At 33.8% G+C, this 19,130-nt stretch overlaps 1 protein-coding gene across 1 annotated transcript in view; it reads right to left on the reverse strand.

Annotated features, from left to right (window-relative positions):
* The window catches only part of RFC1 (replication factor C subunit 1), a 60,348-nt gene extending 41,450 nt beyond the window's left edge, over positions 1-18,898 (reverse strand). Inside the window, exons 1-4 of the mRNA XM_074275738.1 lie at positions 18,767-18,898; positions 15,615-15,743; positions 14,282-14,402; positions 5,086-5,352 (exon numbers count right to left, since the gene is read on the reverse strand). Of these exons, the coding sequence (XP_074131839.1) occupies positions 5,086-5,352; positions 14,282-14,402; positions 15,615-15,743; positions 18,767-18,769 (520 nt within the window). The 5' untranslated portion in view covers positions 18,770-18,898. The remainder of the gene's footprint in view (positions 1-5,085; positions 5,353-14,281; positions 14,403-15,614; positions 15,744-18,766) is intronic.
* Positions 18,899-19,130: the final 232 nt, after the last annotated feature.

A 19,130-nucleotide genomic window follows, 5' to 3' on the forward strand; every position in this document is an offset into this window, starting at 1 on the left:
GATAACGACGACAAAAGTAATTTTTCTAAACAGCAAGTCAAAAATCCCCAGGAAGTCTGACTGTTAAATCTTTTCTTTCCTAAGCTTCCCCTTTCTCTTCTTCATCCAGATGCCTCAACCTAGCTCTTATTTTGCCTTTAAGGGATGCTCAGGAACCAGCACAAAGTATTATGCATTTGCTGATTGCTTGACTGGATAAAAGGAGGTATGAGTAAGGAGAGAAAGCACAGTTCCATTCCACTATGTACATGGGCATCTCACACTCAATATACACAAACCTTAATTCATTCACTTTTCTGAAACTCATTACTTTTCCAAATTTAAGCTACTTCTATTAAATATCTATCTATACCTTTTCATCCAGCCATTCCTATTCAAATCCTAGAAATTATCCCACTCTCACTAGCCTGTGTCTTTATCATTTTGATGTCACAACATCGAGTTTTCCCAATTCTGCTCACTTCATGACGCCATCAGTTCACATAAGGCTTCATAGGTTACCCTGAAATTGTCTTCATCATTTCTTATGGAGCAACAGTATTTCAGTGCAACTATCAATTACACTTTGCCCGTCCATTTCCCAAATGGCAAGGTGGTTGGTTCCAGGTCTTTTCTACAAAGTTGCTCTGCGGGGTACAAACTAGCAATATTATTACTGCATCTGAAGAAATGCACCTTCCCTCACATACATTCCATCTATTGCTAGGTCTTCTCAATTCTATTTCTTTAACATTTTTTACATGCAGCCCTTTAACCAAACATCAACTTCAAGGCAATTCCAATAGACTCAGAATAGAAAGTGCCATCCGCATCCAGAGAGAGGATGGACAATGAATGAGGATTAAAGCATAGTATTTTTACCTTTTTTGTTGTTGGTGTTTGCTTGGTTTGTTTTTTTTAATTCTCATGGGTTTTTTTTTTCCTTTGGTCTGAATTTTCTGGTGCATGACAAATATGGAAATATAGAATAGCACATGTTTAACCCCCTTGCTTGGGGTCTTGAGGACAGTGAAGGAGGAAGGGAGAAAAATTTAGGACACAAAGTTTTGCAAAGGTGAATGATGAAAACTATCTTTATATATATTTGGAAAAATAAAATAAAACATCAAGATAACTTAAAAAAAGTCATCACCTTTGTTCAGACCCTCATCACCAAAATTATTACAAAAATCTAATATAAACTTCCCAGGCTCAAGTTTGTCTTCTCTCTATTCAATTGATATTACATACTACTGCCTAAGTAATATTGTTAAAGAACAGCTGACCATTTCATTTTCCTCTACGTTGAGTAACAAAATTTCTGACCATGGGAATACAGCTTCTGTCATAAAAGAGCCGTTACTACATGAAAGTAATTATTCCACAGGCGCTTGTATCACAAAATTTTCACAGTATCTTTTCTATTTTCCTCTTTCTACATACCAGAAAGACAAAGCTTTTAAAAATCCTGTTTTCCGAAAAATAATTACTTCTCTAAAATAAATGTTTCATGATAAAGAGGCTGATTTCAGAAAAGCTTAGAAAGACTTATATGAACTGATGCTGAGTGGAGTAAGCAGAACCAGGAAAACATCGCACACATCAACAGCAAGCCTTTGTGATGATCAACTATAATAGACTTGGCTTTTCTCAACAATTCAGTGATCCAAGGCAATTCCAATAAACTTTGGATAGAAAATGCCACCCACATCCACAGAGAAAACTATGAAGACAGTATGTAGATTGAAGTAAACTGTTTTCACCTTTTCCCCCTGTTCCCATGGTTTTTCCCTTTTGTTCTGATTTTTCTCTTCCAACATTACTCATATGGATATATATTTTTAAAAGTGCATGTATAAGTAAAAAAATTAAATTAAAAAAAATAATGTTCATATGCACCTATATAAACAACATAAAAAGGAAATTTTCTGAATAAGAAAAATAAGAGTTGTTGGATGGCTACTGTTTGAAGGCATATAAATGACTCAAGACATAGTACATTATATTGATTGAATTTATAAAAGAAAATTTTAAAGTTGAACATTTTTAAAATTAAAGCATTTTTCTTCCAACAGTATCTACAAATTATTTTTCTTTTTGCCAGGTGAACACTAGCTGGTATCTGACCAGTGTTCCATTACAAAAAGGTGATAATCCTACATACCCATTGGAGTATTGAGGGGTGTGTTTCCTTCTAGTTCTTTTGTATTTGGTATTTTCAACCTCTACTTCATTTCTTGGTAGGAGAATTGTGACATCAAAAGAAAAAACAACCAATCACTAGTCTTTGTAATTCAAACTTCATAATGACTTTGTGTTATTTCTGTCATTAAACTATGTCGTCAGGAAATTAATAGTACGTCACTTGAGATAAAAATTACCTTTTAATTAGAAAATTAATTTATCTCACATTCAAGCTTTATTAAATGTGAAGCTCTAAGAACATGAGAATTAGCTTCCTTTTTTTGGTGAATCAATTGGTTTTTTTAGATTAGAAGTTCTTAAAGCTATGTCAAGTATTACTTTTACAAAGCGAATGACCCTACAAACCAATTAACATTCTCTAATTAGAAGTAGCTTTTTATTTTCCAAAAGTTTTATAATCATTTAAGAATTAAATGAAAAATGCTACTGAAAGATCCTGGTGAGTTAGGAGATATCAGCAAATTGTTCAGTATCACTCCTAGCCCTGTGGGGGAACACTGCCAACTATACTCTCCTTTTTTCTGAGACTTATCCCCTCAAAACAAAGGAAGTGTATATGGCTATAGGAAACAGTCCAAAAAAAAATTTTTTTAATAGCTGCACTGAATGGAAACAGTTTTTAGGTCAGTTGACAAGACATGACATGGCCTCTCACTGCTTAACAAAAAATTTTGCTGGTCTTAAGATTTTTGGTCTACAGCCAGGAGGAATACAGAGAGGCTTGGAGAGACTTACATCAACTGTTGCTGAGTGAAATGAGCAGAACCAGAAGATCACTGTACACTTCAACAACAATACTGTATGAGGATGTATTCTGATGGAAGTGGAAATCCTCAACATAAAGAAGATCCCACTCACTTCCAGTTGATCAATGATGGACAGAAACAACTACACCCAGAGAAGGAACACTGGGAAGTGAATGTAAATTGTTAGCACTACTGTCTATCTACCCAGGTTACTTATACCTTCGGAATCTAATACTTAATGTGAACAAGAAAATGGTATTTATGCACATATATTGTATCTAGCTTATACTGTAACACATGTAAAATGTATGGGATTACTGTCATCGGGGGGAGGGAGTGGAGGGAGGGAGGGGATAATTTGGAAAAATGAATTAAAAAAAAAAAATTACCTGTGCATATATCTTGTAAATAAAAATCTATAAAACAAAACAAAAAATATATATATATATTTTTGGTCTATTCTATGCTTAACTATGACTCTAATCATTTTTATAGTTTAAGAACAAAAGAGACAAGGACAAGTGCTTTTTAGAAGGAAAAATGAAATGGTTCTTAATGAGAAAAAAGGTGGATACAGAATAGGGAACAATACTAGTGGTGAACTTTTAGTAAAAGAAAAAAAATTTTACTTTAAATATATCTTTTTTTCATCTCTCTGATAACTGAGAAACTTACTGAGATTCTAATCCAATGACTAGAGAATTCTTACGGATTTACAGACTACAAGTTGTATCAACAGAACTAGTATCATAAGAAGTCAATGAATTGAAAAACTTTAAAAATAAGCTAATGACTCAAAGAAACAATTTGTCTTTAAAAAAGCAAATGAAACAAACTAAAGAAATACTATCCTATAAAAAGTTACATAAAATATTCATTTATAGATCAGCAAAATTGTTTTGAAAGTAACATGCTAAATTTATTTCATGCTTCTTTAAAAAACAAAAAAAGGGAGGGGCAGCTAGGTGGTGCAGTGGATAGAGCACCAGCCTTGAATTCAGGAGGACACGAGTTCAAATCTGGTCTCAGACACTTAACACTTCCTAGCTGTGTGACCCTGGGCAAGTCACTTAACCCCAGCCTCAAAAAAAAAAAAAAAAAAAAAAGCTGAACATATTTGTCACAGTCTTTTTATGTTCTAGTTTATCAACAGAAGTGTGGTTTGGTTTTGGGGGGGGAGGGGGATTAAGTTCAGAATTAGAAAAACAAAATAAAAATATACACCTTATTTTAAAATACAATTTTTCTTTACAAGCAACTCCTGATTACCAAAAATCAATGAAATACTGATTACTGAATTACTGAACATTGACTTAATGTAAAAGATATAGTTATATATGACACAGGAAAGGAACTTTTATAAAAGAACTATTTTCTTTCACTTCTAACAACTTTTTTGCTCCACATTCATAAGAACAACAAAAGATATATATAATCCATAAAAAACATTGTTACTTCTTTATATTAAGGATTCTACATAGCAAGAAACAGTAATATACAGTAACTTCCTTTTGCTACATTTCCTCTACATGTTACTCAAGTTACAATAGCCTTAAAAACAAAATATTTTTCTATTTTATATCTGCTCCCTTCAACAAAATAAAATAGAAATCTGATTTTAGGAGCCCTAGATAACTCTAAACTTCAAGCCCATTAACTTGCTTACACAATTATGTGCTCAATTAAATGCCCAATGAGGAGAGAAAAAACAATACATCAGTTGGGATAAAAACCACAGGCCATGACGAAATAGCATAACAACAGGTCATCTTCACCAAACAAAACTCAAGGTCTCCCACTTCATTGAACAGCAAAGAGTAAATACATTTACCCAGTACAACAAGTATTTGGATTTTGACCAACCTACTGGAACATTTTACCAGAGTCAATGGTTAGCAATAAAGATATTTATAATCAGCCCTTTCCTGTTCCTGTAACTTGAGAAATTAATGTTATTAAACCATTTGAAAATCCATTAATAAAATAGATTTAGTCTATTTTATTTATTTATCCTATTTATCTATCTTAATGTTTTAATGATATGAAGAATGATGAAAAAGACTTGTTACAGAGTTAAATAGTAACCCTACTAAACAAAACCTATAATGTATATTACGTACAGAAGCATAAATAACACCATAGAAAACATGGTCACCATTTCCAAAATCTAGTTTCCTTTGTGTGAGCCCGGTAGCAGCAGTGAGAAACAAACCAATGGCCAGCACCACTCTCCATTCAATGCCAAGAGATCTGCAGGAAGGCCCGCAACATGTGGGACAAACACCTCCTGTGGACAACACACAAGAAGCTGTGGACTGGCAGGGATGAGTAATTCCACCCCAGAAAGGAATACTTATTGAACAAATATCCACAAAATTTAAGTTGCTCAAATATAATTTCTTTGTATCAAATATATGTTCAAGTCAAGGTTACATAACGAAAAAACAGACAAATGTAAGAACCTAAAGACAATCTAGATTACATTCACTTAGCTTTAAACTGATGAGTCAGAAGAAATAAAATAGAAAGCAAAAACAAAGGTCTTTAAAACAGTCCAATGATTTTATCTGTGACTAAAAATATAAAATCAGTATTTGATTGAAAACCGATTATTTCACTTCTTTCAAAAATGCAATGCATTTCTAGGAATTACATTTTTATTACCTATTCTATCTTTGATATACAGAGACATTCTGGTTTCCAAATACACCAAGCTGGTCCAAGGAATAGGGAGCAGCCTAAAATTCACATCCGTATTTTATTATTCTCAAGTCATTTTTATTTTAAAATAATTAAAAGTGAATAAGTTGTTATTTCTCAATACTACTCCTCTAATCCTGCAAGAGGAAGGAAACTAGAGTAAAGCTGATTTCTTCCCCCATCTTATGTCTTGACCAAAAACAAAAAACAAAAAAACCCTGTATAAAGACTATACATCCCAATTGTGCCTCTTCACTACTGTTAACAAAAACAAAAAGCCAATGTTTACTTTCCTGTAATACATTTTTGGAATAACAGATACTCTAATGATATTCACTACAAAAAATCCAAAAGAAACACTGAACAGAATCTCATAAATTAACAGATTCTGATTCTCAAGCCATTCTCCAATTGAAAAATGGTCAAAGGATATGAACAGACAATTCTCAGACAAAGAAATTGAAACTATTTCTAGCCATATGAAAAGATGCTCCAAGTCATTATTAATCAGAGAAATGCAAATTAAGACAACTCTGAGATACTATTACACACCTGTCAGATTGGCTAGAATGACAGGGAAAGATAATGAGGAATGTTGCAAGGGGACGTGGGAAAACTGGGATACGTTGATTTGGTACATTGTTGGTGGAATTGTGAATGTATCCAGCCATTCTGGAGAGTGATTTGGAACTATGCTCAAAAAGTTATCAAACTGTGCATACCCTTTGATCTAGTAGTGTTACTCCTGGGCTTATATCCCAAAGAGATTTTAAAGAAGGGAAAGGGACCTGTTTGTGCCAAAATGTTTGTGCCAGCCCTTTTTGTAGTGGCCAGAAACTGGAAACTGAGTGGATGCCCATCAATTGGAGAATGACTGAATAAATTGTGGTATATGAATATTATGGAATATTATTGTTCTGTAAAAAATGACCAACAAGATGATTTCAGAAAGGCCTGGAGAGACTTACATGAATGATGCTGAGTGAAATGAACAGGACCAGGAGATCGTTGTATACTTCAACAACAATATTATATAATGATCAATTCTGATGGACGTGGCCCTCTTCAATAATGAGATGAACCAAATAAGTTCCAACATAGCAGTAATGAACTGAACCAGCTACACCCAGCAAAAGAACTCTGGGAGATGACTATGAACCACTACATAGAATTCCCAATCCCTCTATTTTTGTCTGCTGCATTTTTTATTTCCTTCACAGGCTAATTGTACACTATTTCAAAGCCCTATTCTTTTTGTACAGCAAAATAAGTGCATGGACATGTACACAGACATTGTATTTAACTTATACTTTAACATATTTAACATGTATTAATCTACCTGCCATCTGGGGGAGGGGGTGGAGGGAAGGAGGGGGAAAATTGGAACAAAAGGTTTTGCGATTGTCAATACTGAAAAATTACCCATGCATATATCTTGTAAATAAAAAGCTATAATAATAAAAAGGTGATATAACAAAAATGAATATGAATAAAAATAAAATGTGTATAGTGACTAAAAGTTGGAAAAAAAAAAGATTCTGATTCTACACATCATAAATTTTTTAGCCTGTGATTCACGTTAAAAAAAATTCTGTGACCTGAACTAAATTGTCTGATTCCTTTGTGTACAAAATCAAAAGATAATGGCAACCTTGAACTGTAGTCAAGAGCCACAGCTATCTATTCACTAATAACCTTGACTGACGTTTCTAGAGTGTCACTGGAAACCTAGATCACACCACTTTCAGGTACACCTATCACTTCACTGTGTTCACCTAGTCCTCCCACATTTTCAAAAACAATCATCAATCATACCACATATGTGTTCTTCGATCTAGATTACGTTACCTCAAGCCAATTCAATGTGACTGAGCAGAAAATGGAACAAAACAGCTAAAAAAAATTCTTCTAGATAACAGTATACTAAAGAGTCATTTCATATTCAACTCTATCATATCCTAGCTATGTGTATTTTTAATTATTACACTTGATTTTCAAGTACTACCCTGAAAGACATATCTATCTATTTCTACTCAGTCCTTTTCCTGGAACAGTACTGCTTATTAACTAAATTCAAGCTAACATAATAAACTAAACAAGAAAACTAATGTATACATCTAAATATCACTAAAGCAAAGGACAACAAAATTGACTTTATTTCCCATGTTAATGGGAGAACATAACTAAATTAAATCTATAGATAATACCAAAAGAAATTCAGACAATCTTCTGAGAAGCAAAGAAATAGAAACAAAATAAACATTCATTAAGTGAGAACTGGCTAAACAAAATGTGGTACACACATAAAATGGAACGTTATAGGGCTGAAAGAAATAACAATTATGAAGAATACAGAGGATAAGAAAATCTGTATAAACTGTTGTAGTAAAGCAGAACACCCCCCCAAAATAAAATAAACACACACACACACACACACAATAGTATAAATTAAAGTGTTGGGAAAAGAAATACAAAGAGAAACAAAGAAACATAAATGGAAAAAGAGAAGAGCAAGTGGAAACTATAATATAGCAGCTCTTTTGGTAGCGGCAAAATAATGAAAACTGAGGAAATGGCCATGAATTGGGTTATGGCTGAACAAGCCATGTATATGAATGTATATGAATGTAATGGAATGCTATTGTACAATAAGAAAAAATGAACAGGCAGATTTCAGAAAAAGCAGGAAAGGCTTGCACAAACTGATGCAAAATGAAACGACCAGAACTAGAAAAACAATGCACCTATATACCACAGCAATACTGTGTAATAGTCAATTATGAATGACTCAGCTCCTCTCAGCAACACAATGATCCAAGTACAAACACAAAGGAAAATGATACTCATAACCAGATAAAGAACTAATGGATTCTAAATGCAGATCAAAGCATACTTTTTCCACTTTATTCTTTTTCATGTTTTTTATCCTCTTAATGAGTTTCTTCTTTAACAACTGTGATTAATATGGAAATATGTTTTACATGATAATACTTGAATATATATATATATAATTGCCTATCATTTTCAAAAGGTGAGAGGGCAAGGAGGTAGAACTCAAAATCTTGTACAAATGAATACTAAAAATAGTCTCAACATGTAAATGGGAAAAAATAAACTACTATTTAAGAGTTGCAACAGGAAATTTATAAATTAAATGCATCAGGCAAACACTACTTTTTTTATTTGTAAAAATATCTTTCCATTGTTGTTTGTTTGCATTTTGTTTTCTTTCTCAGTTTTTCTTTTTCTTCCCTCTTGATCTGATTTTTCTTGTGCAGCAAGATAACTGTATAAATATGTATACATAGATTAGATTTAACATGTATTTCAACATATTTAACATGTATTAGACTACCTGCCAGCTAGGGGAGGGGCTGGGGGGAAGGAGTGAAAAATTTGGAACAAAAGATTTGCAAGGGTCAATACTGGAAAAATTACCCATGCATATATGCTTTGCAAATAAAAAATAAATAAATAAAGGAAATCTTCCCCCTCACCCCCACCCCACCCCCATCCCACAAAAAAAAGAGTAGGTGATAAGAAGTACAAAATGATAGAAGGGAAATAACCCTGAATATGAATGGGATGAACTCATCTATAAAATGGAAAAGGAAAATAAAATGTATTAGAAACCACAATCCAACAAATATGCTGCTTACAAGAATCAAAAAGATTCAGTAGAATTAAACTTGGAGGTTGGAACAAAATCTATTATGCTTCAGATAAATTTAAAAACCAAAAGAAGCAATCATTATTTCAGATTAAGCTATAATAAATCTGAATATGAGAAAAAGAAAAATACAAAGACTCCATCAAGTAATAATCATAAACAATACTTCATTTATAGAAACCAAACAGTATAGCATCTGAAAACTTCAAGGAAGAATGAAATCAAGTAGATAGAGAAATAGAGAATACAATTATAAAAGTAGACTTTATACTTTTCAAGCCTAAACAAATTTAAGAAAAAATAAACAATAAAGAAGTTAAGAACCTTAATAGGACTTTAGAAAACTCAAAGCTAATAGAGCTTTGGTAATTATTGAATGGGAACAGAAAGCAATTTACATTACTTCTTAGCTATATATGGAATCCTTGTTAAAAAAAAAAAAAAAAAGTACTGCAGCATAAAATCCTCATCAAAAAATATAGAAAAACAAACACTAAACATATCATTTATTTTTAATAAAAGTATATTTAAAATTTTTTAAATAATTATCAATAATGTAATTTTAAATTGACTAGTGAATCAAAGAATAGTAGAAATAACAAAATTTTATTCAATTTTCATTAAAGAAAATGACAGTATTAAAATAATATGCCAAAATTTATACAATGCAACTAATATAGTCCTGAAGGGAAATTTTATGTCTCTAAAGGATTTCATCAATAAAGAAAAATATTGTGGCAATAAAATGAACAAGCAACTCACCAAGAACAAAAAAACACCAAATCAATAAGGCAGAAATTATGAAAATTAAAGCGATCAATAAAATCGAGAGCATAAAAACCACTAAAGATAAAAATAAGAGCTGTTTTCTAAAAATAAAATTTAAAAACAGCAAATCTGACTTTAAAAGAAAAACCAAATTGCTCACATCAGAAATAAAAAATAATTCACAAACAAAGATAATGCAGTGTAGAAAGAATATAATACTATATAAAACTGCTTGCAATGTATACAGGAGAAAAAAAAACCCTCACTCTCTATAACAGAAATATGGTTTTAATAACAGGACCAACAAGAAACACATAGTAAAGAAAGAAAATTATAGACTACTATCATCAATGTTCACTGATGGAAAAATTTTAAAAAAGAAATTAGGAAGTGAGCTACAAACAGCATATTAGACAAATTATATTTGGTCAATAAAAGTACCTCTTATAGTACTGTTAGAAGTAGAGAGGATACAAAGAAAAGTAATAGGTCCTTCTTTTTATAAAAATGAGCATACCCTTTGATAGCAGTCTCACTAGTGGGCCTATATCCCAACGGAATTATATAAGAGGAAAAAGGGCTCACATGGACAAAAATGTTTGTAGTAACCGTTTCTATAGTGGCAGGGAACTGGAAACTGAATGGATTCCCAACAGTTGGGGAATGGCTGAATAAAATATGGTACATGAATGTTATAAAATACTATCATTCTATAAGAAATAGAATGATTTCAGAAAAATCTGGAGACTTACATGAATTGATGCTAAGTGAAGCTTAGTGACTTGGCTCTTTTGAACAATGAGGTGATTCAAGGATTATGGGGACTGAATGTGATCACAACATAGTATTTTCATCTTTGTTGTTTGCCTGTTTTTTCTTTTTCATTTTTTTTCTTTTTGATCTGATTTTTCTTGTGCAGCATGATAACATGGAAATATGTTTAGAAGAATTGCACATGTTTAACATACACTGATTTACTTGTTGTCTAAGGGAGAGGAAGGGAGAAAAATTTGCAACACGAGGTTTTGCTAGGACAACTGATGAAAACTATTTTTGCATGTATTTTAAAAAAAATTTTTTTCACAAATCTAATTAGCCAAAATTAGCAAATTTTTAAAAAAATAAAAATCCTTGCATCAGGTAGTTTTATTTCTTCCTTTTCCTTCCTTTCGTTCTTTTTGATTAGAAACATTTTATTTCAGAGAGGGATTTAAAAATACTTTAAATTTAAATTACCATTTTTGCCAGGATCTTCATACTTTTTAAAATTCTCTCCCTCTATTGTTCCCATCTTCCCCTTTATTAGCTATTTTTCTAGTATTCTATATGTCTATAAAGAAAATGTGCATCAATTTTTAGTATCTCATGGAGAAAATTTCTGTTGCAATTTTAGACAATATTTAAATTGTATTCAAACTTTAATTTTACAGAAACAAGCACTTTTCAAAAAAAAAAAAAAAAAACCTAAGCTATCAGTAAGCAACTCTGAAGTGTCACCACATACATATCATACTGGCAAAGATGACAAGAACAAAATGAAAAACAAAGGAGAGGCTGTGTGAAAACAAGTATACATCAATACACATTGGTAGATTTGTGAACTGACTCAGTCATTCTGAAAGGCAAAAAAAACTATGCCAAAAAGTTAACAAATCATACTACAACACTACCCAAGCAATACCCCACAGAGATCATGGAAAAAGGAAAAGTGTGAATAGCATACAAAAAAAATTTACAGCAGCTCTTTCATGACAGCCAAAAACTGGAAACTAAAGGGGCATCTAAATAAATTATGGCACGTGAATGAAATGCATTATCATTATGCCATAAAATGGATAATTTCAGAGGAATCTGGGGAAACCTCTAAGGACTGATGGCAAAATGAGGTAAATAAAATTATGAGAATAAAAGTTAAAAACGGTAACATTGTAATGATCAAGAAATTTTGTAAGACTTTAGAAATCTAATCAATTTAGTGCTAAACATGTCTGAAAGATAGAAGATAAAACAGCACTCAGCTCTTGTCAGAGATAATGAACTCTAAATTTATACATTTTCAGGCATGGTCAACGTGGAAATTTGTTTTACTCAAAAATATTACTATTTATGATAAGAATCTTATTTTGTTTTTTTTTTTTTGTTTTTTAATCTTGAACAAATAAAAGGAAAGGTACAGTGGAAAAGATTATAAAATTCATGTAAAAATCAATAATTTTTTAAAGTAAAATTCTTCCCAAAACAATGTAACTTTGATTATACAAAGAAAATACCCAAGGGCTATTGCTTATAATTTTGATAACTATTTTGAAATGCAGGAAAGACAGTATTTATCAAAACTCAAAATGGCAAAGTAGTTCCTGTGTCTTCTATTGTAAAGACAGTGATGAACTACCTCAAAGCATTTCTTCAAAAATCTTTCTCCTTAAATTTGAAATGATATATTTTTGTGGTACTAAGAAGTTCAAACATCTAATACAAATGACTCCTTTATGAATAATTAAACACTGTCAATATCCATATCCATTATTTTGTGGAAGTAAAATAAAAATACATTTAAAATATACCAAAAAAAAAAAAAAAAATTTAATCCAAAAAAAAAAAAAAGAAAAGAAAAGAAAAAAAGGGAGTGAGAAATAGCATGCTTCTGAGTGTATTCAGACTCCATCAGTTCTTTCTCTAGAAAAGGATATTCATTATGAGTCCTTTGGGATTGTCTTGGATCACTAGATAAATACATAGCTTTCTTAAATAAGCATTTAGTGCATTAAGGTTTTTTTAAAAAAATTATTTTCTCTAATGGAAATGTTTGTTGATGATTTCTGATGATCGTCAAATCTCATGTTCTTTTCTAAATTCTTATTCTCTGATATTTCCATATCATGGGAAATATTTTCTTCTTGATATCAATTACTTCTTGTAACTGGCTCTTGTGACAGTTTCATCTGTTTTTCTTACTTCCCTGATCATCTAATTCTTTCCCTCCCATTCTCCTTTCCTGGGGCTGTAACCTCCATCTTCTTTTATATAGTCTTTCCTTTGAGGGTCTTATCATTTGCCACTACTTCAACTATCACCTTTATATGGATAGAGTACTGGACATTAGATAGAAAGATCCAAGTTTCAATTTGGCACCAATTAATGACTAGTTGAATGACCCTGGGTAAGACACAACCTCAGTCTGCTTCAGTTTCTTCACCCAGAAAGTGAGGATAATAATAAAACCTGTCTCTCAGACTTCTAAGGAACTAATAAAATAGTATTTCTAAGGCACTTTGCAAACCTTAAAGCATCATGTAAATGCTAGCTATAAAATGATATCAAACTTTATCTGCATCCCCATAATTCAATTGAGGATTGCTAGTGCTTGGGTAACTCAAACTCTATATCCCACTACATGCTCAAATTCAACCTGGCCAAAAAAAAAATTATTACATCCTCTCCTTCATGACTTCTCTACTTCAATTATTGACATAACTATTGTCCCAGTCACCCATGTTAAATATTTTGAAAAGCCAACATGACCCTTCACCTCCTAATCAATGATTTTTCTATTTTATCTCAGCAGTCTCTCCAAAGCCCAATCCTTATCTCTGCCAAAGTTTTATAGGATTTGGACCAGTTTTAAAAAACTGATGCATGAGGCTTAAGAAGATAATAAGCAGCATAGCTGGAATGAAAATTCAGGCAATCTGAATCAAAATCCAATCATTTCCCTACTGCACCACAATCCTTAACTACTGTTACCACCTTGGTTAAAGTTCTCAACCCCACAACTGTGGGTGTCCCCCCAGGCTCTGACTAGAGTAGAACTTCCTCCTCCCTCCTTTCTCTTGTCATTATATGTTCTTTTATAATCCACAGCACATACCAATGTTGGGCACACTCAACTGCCTGAACGGGGCTTTCTGACATGTCCGTCAAAGTCCTAAAGATCCATAAATTCTTTAGGTCTCCCTTGAATTTTAACTGCTCACATTAAATTGTTTAGCCCTTCCCCAAAGCAGGGAAAGGAGAGGTACCATCAATGAGTTCTATTCCAAGTTATATTGCTAACTTAAAAAAAAAAAATCTCATCTCTGATAATGCCAATGCTTTCCATTACCTTATTTTGTGAAAACAGGCCTTTTAAATTATTTTTATTTCAAGATGAAGGATGCTACAACTTTCAAAGAAGCAAAAAATAAAATGTCTTTTATAACTCAATAGAAGTGACAAAGAATGCAAATTACTTTCAAAGCCCGTTCCTCTGAAACATTACCTGAATCATAGATGATTCTCTTTTTCTTGTTTGAACGCTTTCCTTTTACATCATCTTCTTTGGAAGAGGTTTTCACCTACAAAGGACAGCTTAATTAATAAAGCTAGCAACTATAAAAGGTTAAATAGAAGACAAAGAGAGCTAGAAGCCTTTATTAAGCACCAAATATAATTATTAAACACTTTGGCTTAAGACACTGTGATAAGCAATAGAGAAACAAAAAGAGGGAAGACAATTTCTGCCCTCAAGGAGGTCTCAATCTCAAGGGGGAGATGACAAGCAAATAAATATGTATCAACAAACTCTTTACAAAATAAACCAAAAATAATGGAAGGCACTGAAATAAAGAGGATTTGAGAAAAGCTTCTTGGAGAAGAGGGAAGTTTAAATGAAACAGGAAGGAAACCAGAATAATAAGGGAGGATATTCCAAACATGATGGAATAACCAGAGAAAATTCCCAGAGCTGATTCTGATTCCAATACTCTTAAGAATGATACACTTAAATAAACATCAGCAAGTCATAAATAAAAGCATACCAGCTACAAAGAATGAAAAATATAAAGAAATTTAGTGAGTGATAGAAAATTTTTTTTAATGTAAAAATAGGAAAAAACATGATTTCAGCAAGAAAAACAAATAGCAAAATTCATGGTAAAAATGATGGACATCAATGCTACCTTGCATAAATTCAAATACATGGTCATCTATTTCTTATAGAAACAATTATGTACCATGACTTTTCACATTTTTACTCAACTATTTTGAGGGCTTAATTATTTTTTTTTCCAGTTTGGTTTTCATTTTGGTAAATAATTATAGTTTTATCTGGGGGTGATTCATTAATTATTTTTTGTTTGGAAAAAAGTCACGTCAATTTAGAATATGATAGGTTGCTTTAATTAGAAATATTAAAGAATAATCTGCTTTTTCATGAATCTTAAATATTATAAATGTGCTAAGTGTAAGTGGCACAATAGTGGGCCTGTAATCAGGAGCTCAAATCCATAATCTTACCAGCTATGTGATGCTGGGCAAATCATATTACTTGTTTACCTCATGTTTCTCAGCTGTAAAACAGGAGATAGTAATAGCACCCCACAAGGTTAATGTGAAAATGAGATAATTGTAAAATGCTTAATACAATGCCCACCATATAATCAGCAGTATATAAATGTTTGCTTTTATTATTATTAACTAGTACTAATATCAAATATACAATCAAATTTGGGAAGTAGTATAGCATCTATTTTTACATAGTCATTTAAAACATTACTTGGAAAACTGACCTTGATTTCCTTTGTTCCTTTTTTTGATTTTGATGTTCCTTCAACAATTTTTGTATTCTCATTCTTTTTCACTGTCTCATTAACAAGTTTCTTTCCACTTGGAACAACCCCAAAGAATTTCCGGATATCCTAAAATTTTAAAAAGACATTTATAAAATAATTCTCTCAATCTCTAAATGCATAAGATGTCAATTTCAAATACAGCAAAAATACATATTTTAGTGGCGTTTTCCCTTTGACTTATTCTGTTATTATATAACTACAAAGATTCTTTTTGTGAAAAGTATCAGTAAAAAAAAAAAATTAAGATAAATGAACTCAATTAAAATTTATCCTAATTTTCAATATTTAGTAAAAAATAGTTAAATAAAATATTTGCTAGTCATATCATAATTATCATATAAGTAGCCCAAGATGTATTTGTTGAGTAGCAACTATACTTCGTGCAAAATCATCTAAGGAAAAAAACAATCAGAAAACATTAACCTTTCTTTAAAAGGTTAATAGAATTTATACAATCAAATTTAAATGGAATTTAAATTCTAGTTAAGCTGGAACTCTTAATAGTAAACATCTAGTACACTGGTGACAACAATCTTGAAAATAAATTTTTGCATAGAATCCTCTAAAACCTCAAAGAAAAATCTCCCTTACATATTTAATAAAGCATTCCTATCAATCACCAATGCATAATTCATAACTAAAACTGATTTCCTACTTAAATCCATGACCTACTTTGAATTATATAGCACCAAAAATTAATAAAGGATATCGTATATACAAAGCACTATTAGGCAATTCAAAGCATTGATATCAAAGTAATGTAGCTCAAGTCAGAGCTCTGCAACTACCCTGGAAATTACTTTCTATCTCTAGCTTCCAATCTCTCCCTTAGAATGACCTTAGATGACAGAGAAATATAAAATGCAGGAAAAAAAGTTACTGGCTTCAAAAAGCTAACAATCTATTGGGAGGAATTAACTCAAATTCTTTAGACTACAATTTACAAAAATATATATTCATGCTTCTCTTCAATGAATTCTTTCCTATCCTTTGAAATTTTAGTTCCCTAAATTCTCTTTTACTCCCTTGTAATAGTATAGCTTACTTAATGAAACCTCTAGTTCAAATGCCAGGATAAGTCATCTTCTTCTAGAAGTAATTTCCAATCTACTTTCTTATTTCTTCCAAAATACAAGAGCTCAATGGCTCTAAATACAACTTCTGAAGGAATTCTAGGCTAGTAAACAATCCCTTGACACAAAGGAAGACTGATTTTAAGCAAGTATATTAAATTGCTATATATGTAAAGGTTTTCCTAATAGCATATTTACCTAGTCACTCAGGATGACTAGTTAACCTAATTAAATCTAAAATACATGACTAATCAGCCATATGGGTAATTCAGCTGAGGGACTGGGCTATTTAAGTCACTTAAGTGAAGGATAAATTAAGCAACAATCTGAACTATATTTTGCACAGAACTGATTTTCAAGTGACCAACTATTTGCTCCAGTGGCTGCGAAGGAAATAAGAATTTCACATCAGTTTCACTTCTGAGTTACCCAGCACTTTATCGTTACTAATTGTTTATAGTAAACCACAAAAGTATCACGAAAATAAAACGTCATAAAACTGTCAAAATTCAGTAGTTGACTTAAGGTCATTGGTTGTGTTTTTTTGTTTGTTTGTTTTTGTTTTTTTAAGCTGCATGTAGTTTACCTAAGAAGCACAAATTAATTAGAAATTTAAAGCCAGATAGAATAAAAGTTTAAAAATGGAATTTGATTCACACAAGTCTCCCTGTAGATGACATGCGATTACTGCACCGCTACTAGTCCTTTTCTATTTATTCTTTCTTGTTTCTCTCTTTCCCTTAGACTTTCCCATTGCATTTCTTTTTCTCCGCATTTTTTGTTTTCTCCCTTATATAGTGCAAAGGGGTTAGTGAACTCTGAATCCAGGGTTCTTTCCACTATATCCCTCCCTTTCAAAGCCTGGCATTGTGCTTTAAAAAATTAATTCACAAATCTGCCAGCATCTTTAAATATAGAATCTGTGAATCAGTTACCCACCTGGCAAAAGTGGGTCATAGTATCTCTGCACTCAGTCAATAGTAACATGCTGTAGGTAGTAAGATAAACTAAGAAACCGCCCTAAAGTAAAAAGCTCCCTGCTGCTGTCAGGTGCACCTCCCCTTCCCTAAACCCAAGCGCACGTTCCCATACTTCCTAGACGTCATGCTTGGGGAAGATATTTAACCAAATTCTTTGTGCCTCGCTTTTCTTAGCCTTTTTTCTAAAAATGATCAAAATCACCTCCGGCTCTGCACCACTCTGGACCCGGAGCAGGTGGGATGGCAGCTGTCAAAGTTGCTTCTCAGAACCACAACCCACCACGTGGAGCTTGCACTGCTCATTTTCTGTCCCAAGAAAACGCGGCTGGACTAAGAGGGAAGCCCGCCCCCCTCCCTCCGAGCTGCAGCAGGAGGAGCTCCCGGCACTCCGGAGCTCTTGCACCCTGGCTCCTGCACAGCGAGCTAGTTTCCTTCCCTCCCTCCTAAGACATTAATTAAATCAATCTCCTGGGGGCTGCAGAGCTCGGCCAGGGCCGGGACTACTAAGAAGCTTTGGCAAAGTGTCAGCAGGTGGGGCTTGGTACTGATAGTCCGGAGGATGCTCCCGTTACGGGGGATCGGGAGTAGAATTTGCACCCACATCCTCTTACCTATCTCAAGCCTATAGGAAGCCTAAATGGGGCTTCATACTTCTCCAGAGACCAAGGTGAGAAAAGCAACGCGTGGCCTGCCCTCCCTCCATCCCTCCCACCCATCCCAGCCGGGATTCCAGAGGACAAAGCCCCTCCCCCTTCCCGCTCCGGGGAAGACCCGAACTCCCGCCAACAGCCCCGCTGGGGAGCGCCCCAATTCGGGTGCCGTCTCCCGCGGACCCCGCCTATACCCCCCGCCCCGAGAAGGGCCGAGGGCCGGGGTAGGTAAAGGATGTCGGTGCTTCCCACCGCTCCCTCCCCCATCACACACCGCCCCCTTCTCCGTGATACACCACCCCTCCCCCATGACCTATCGCCCCCTTCCCCCGCGGTTCCCCCCTTCTCCGGCCCGGGTGCCCGAAGGCGGAGACCCCGCTGCTCACCATGGCTGCCCCGGGGCGCGGAGTCAGACTGGCAGACCGCGGAGGAAAACTCTTAACGGGGTTCGGACTCCATTCGCGCCAACAAGTTCTCCCGCGAAATAGGGGCTCGGGCGGCGGCGCCCCGTGATGACGTAGGAGTGCGCGCTGCGTATGCTCGGGGTGAGGTCACGAGATTGGCCCGGCGGCCTCACCCTCGGCACGAGACCACTCTGCGCAAGCGTGCTGCAGCAGGAAGGCAGCCCGAAAGCTTGGGGCCTGCCCTCAGGGATCTTAAGTTCACATAAATTGCTCAATTAAGTTTGAGCTTACATGCTAGGTACCCGAAGTTCTCAAAGTGTGCCCCAGAGCATCTTGGGAGAAGAGG

This window comes from Sminthopsis crassicaudata, chromosome 6 (assembly GCF_048593235.1).
Source record: "Sminthopsis crassicaudata isolate SCR6 chromosome 6, ASM4859323v1, whole genome shotgun sequence".
NCBI classification, from domain to species: Eukaryota; Metazoa; Chordata; class Mammalia; order Dasyuromorphia; family Dasyuridae; genus Sminthopsis; species Sminthopsis crassicaudata.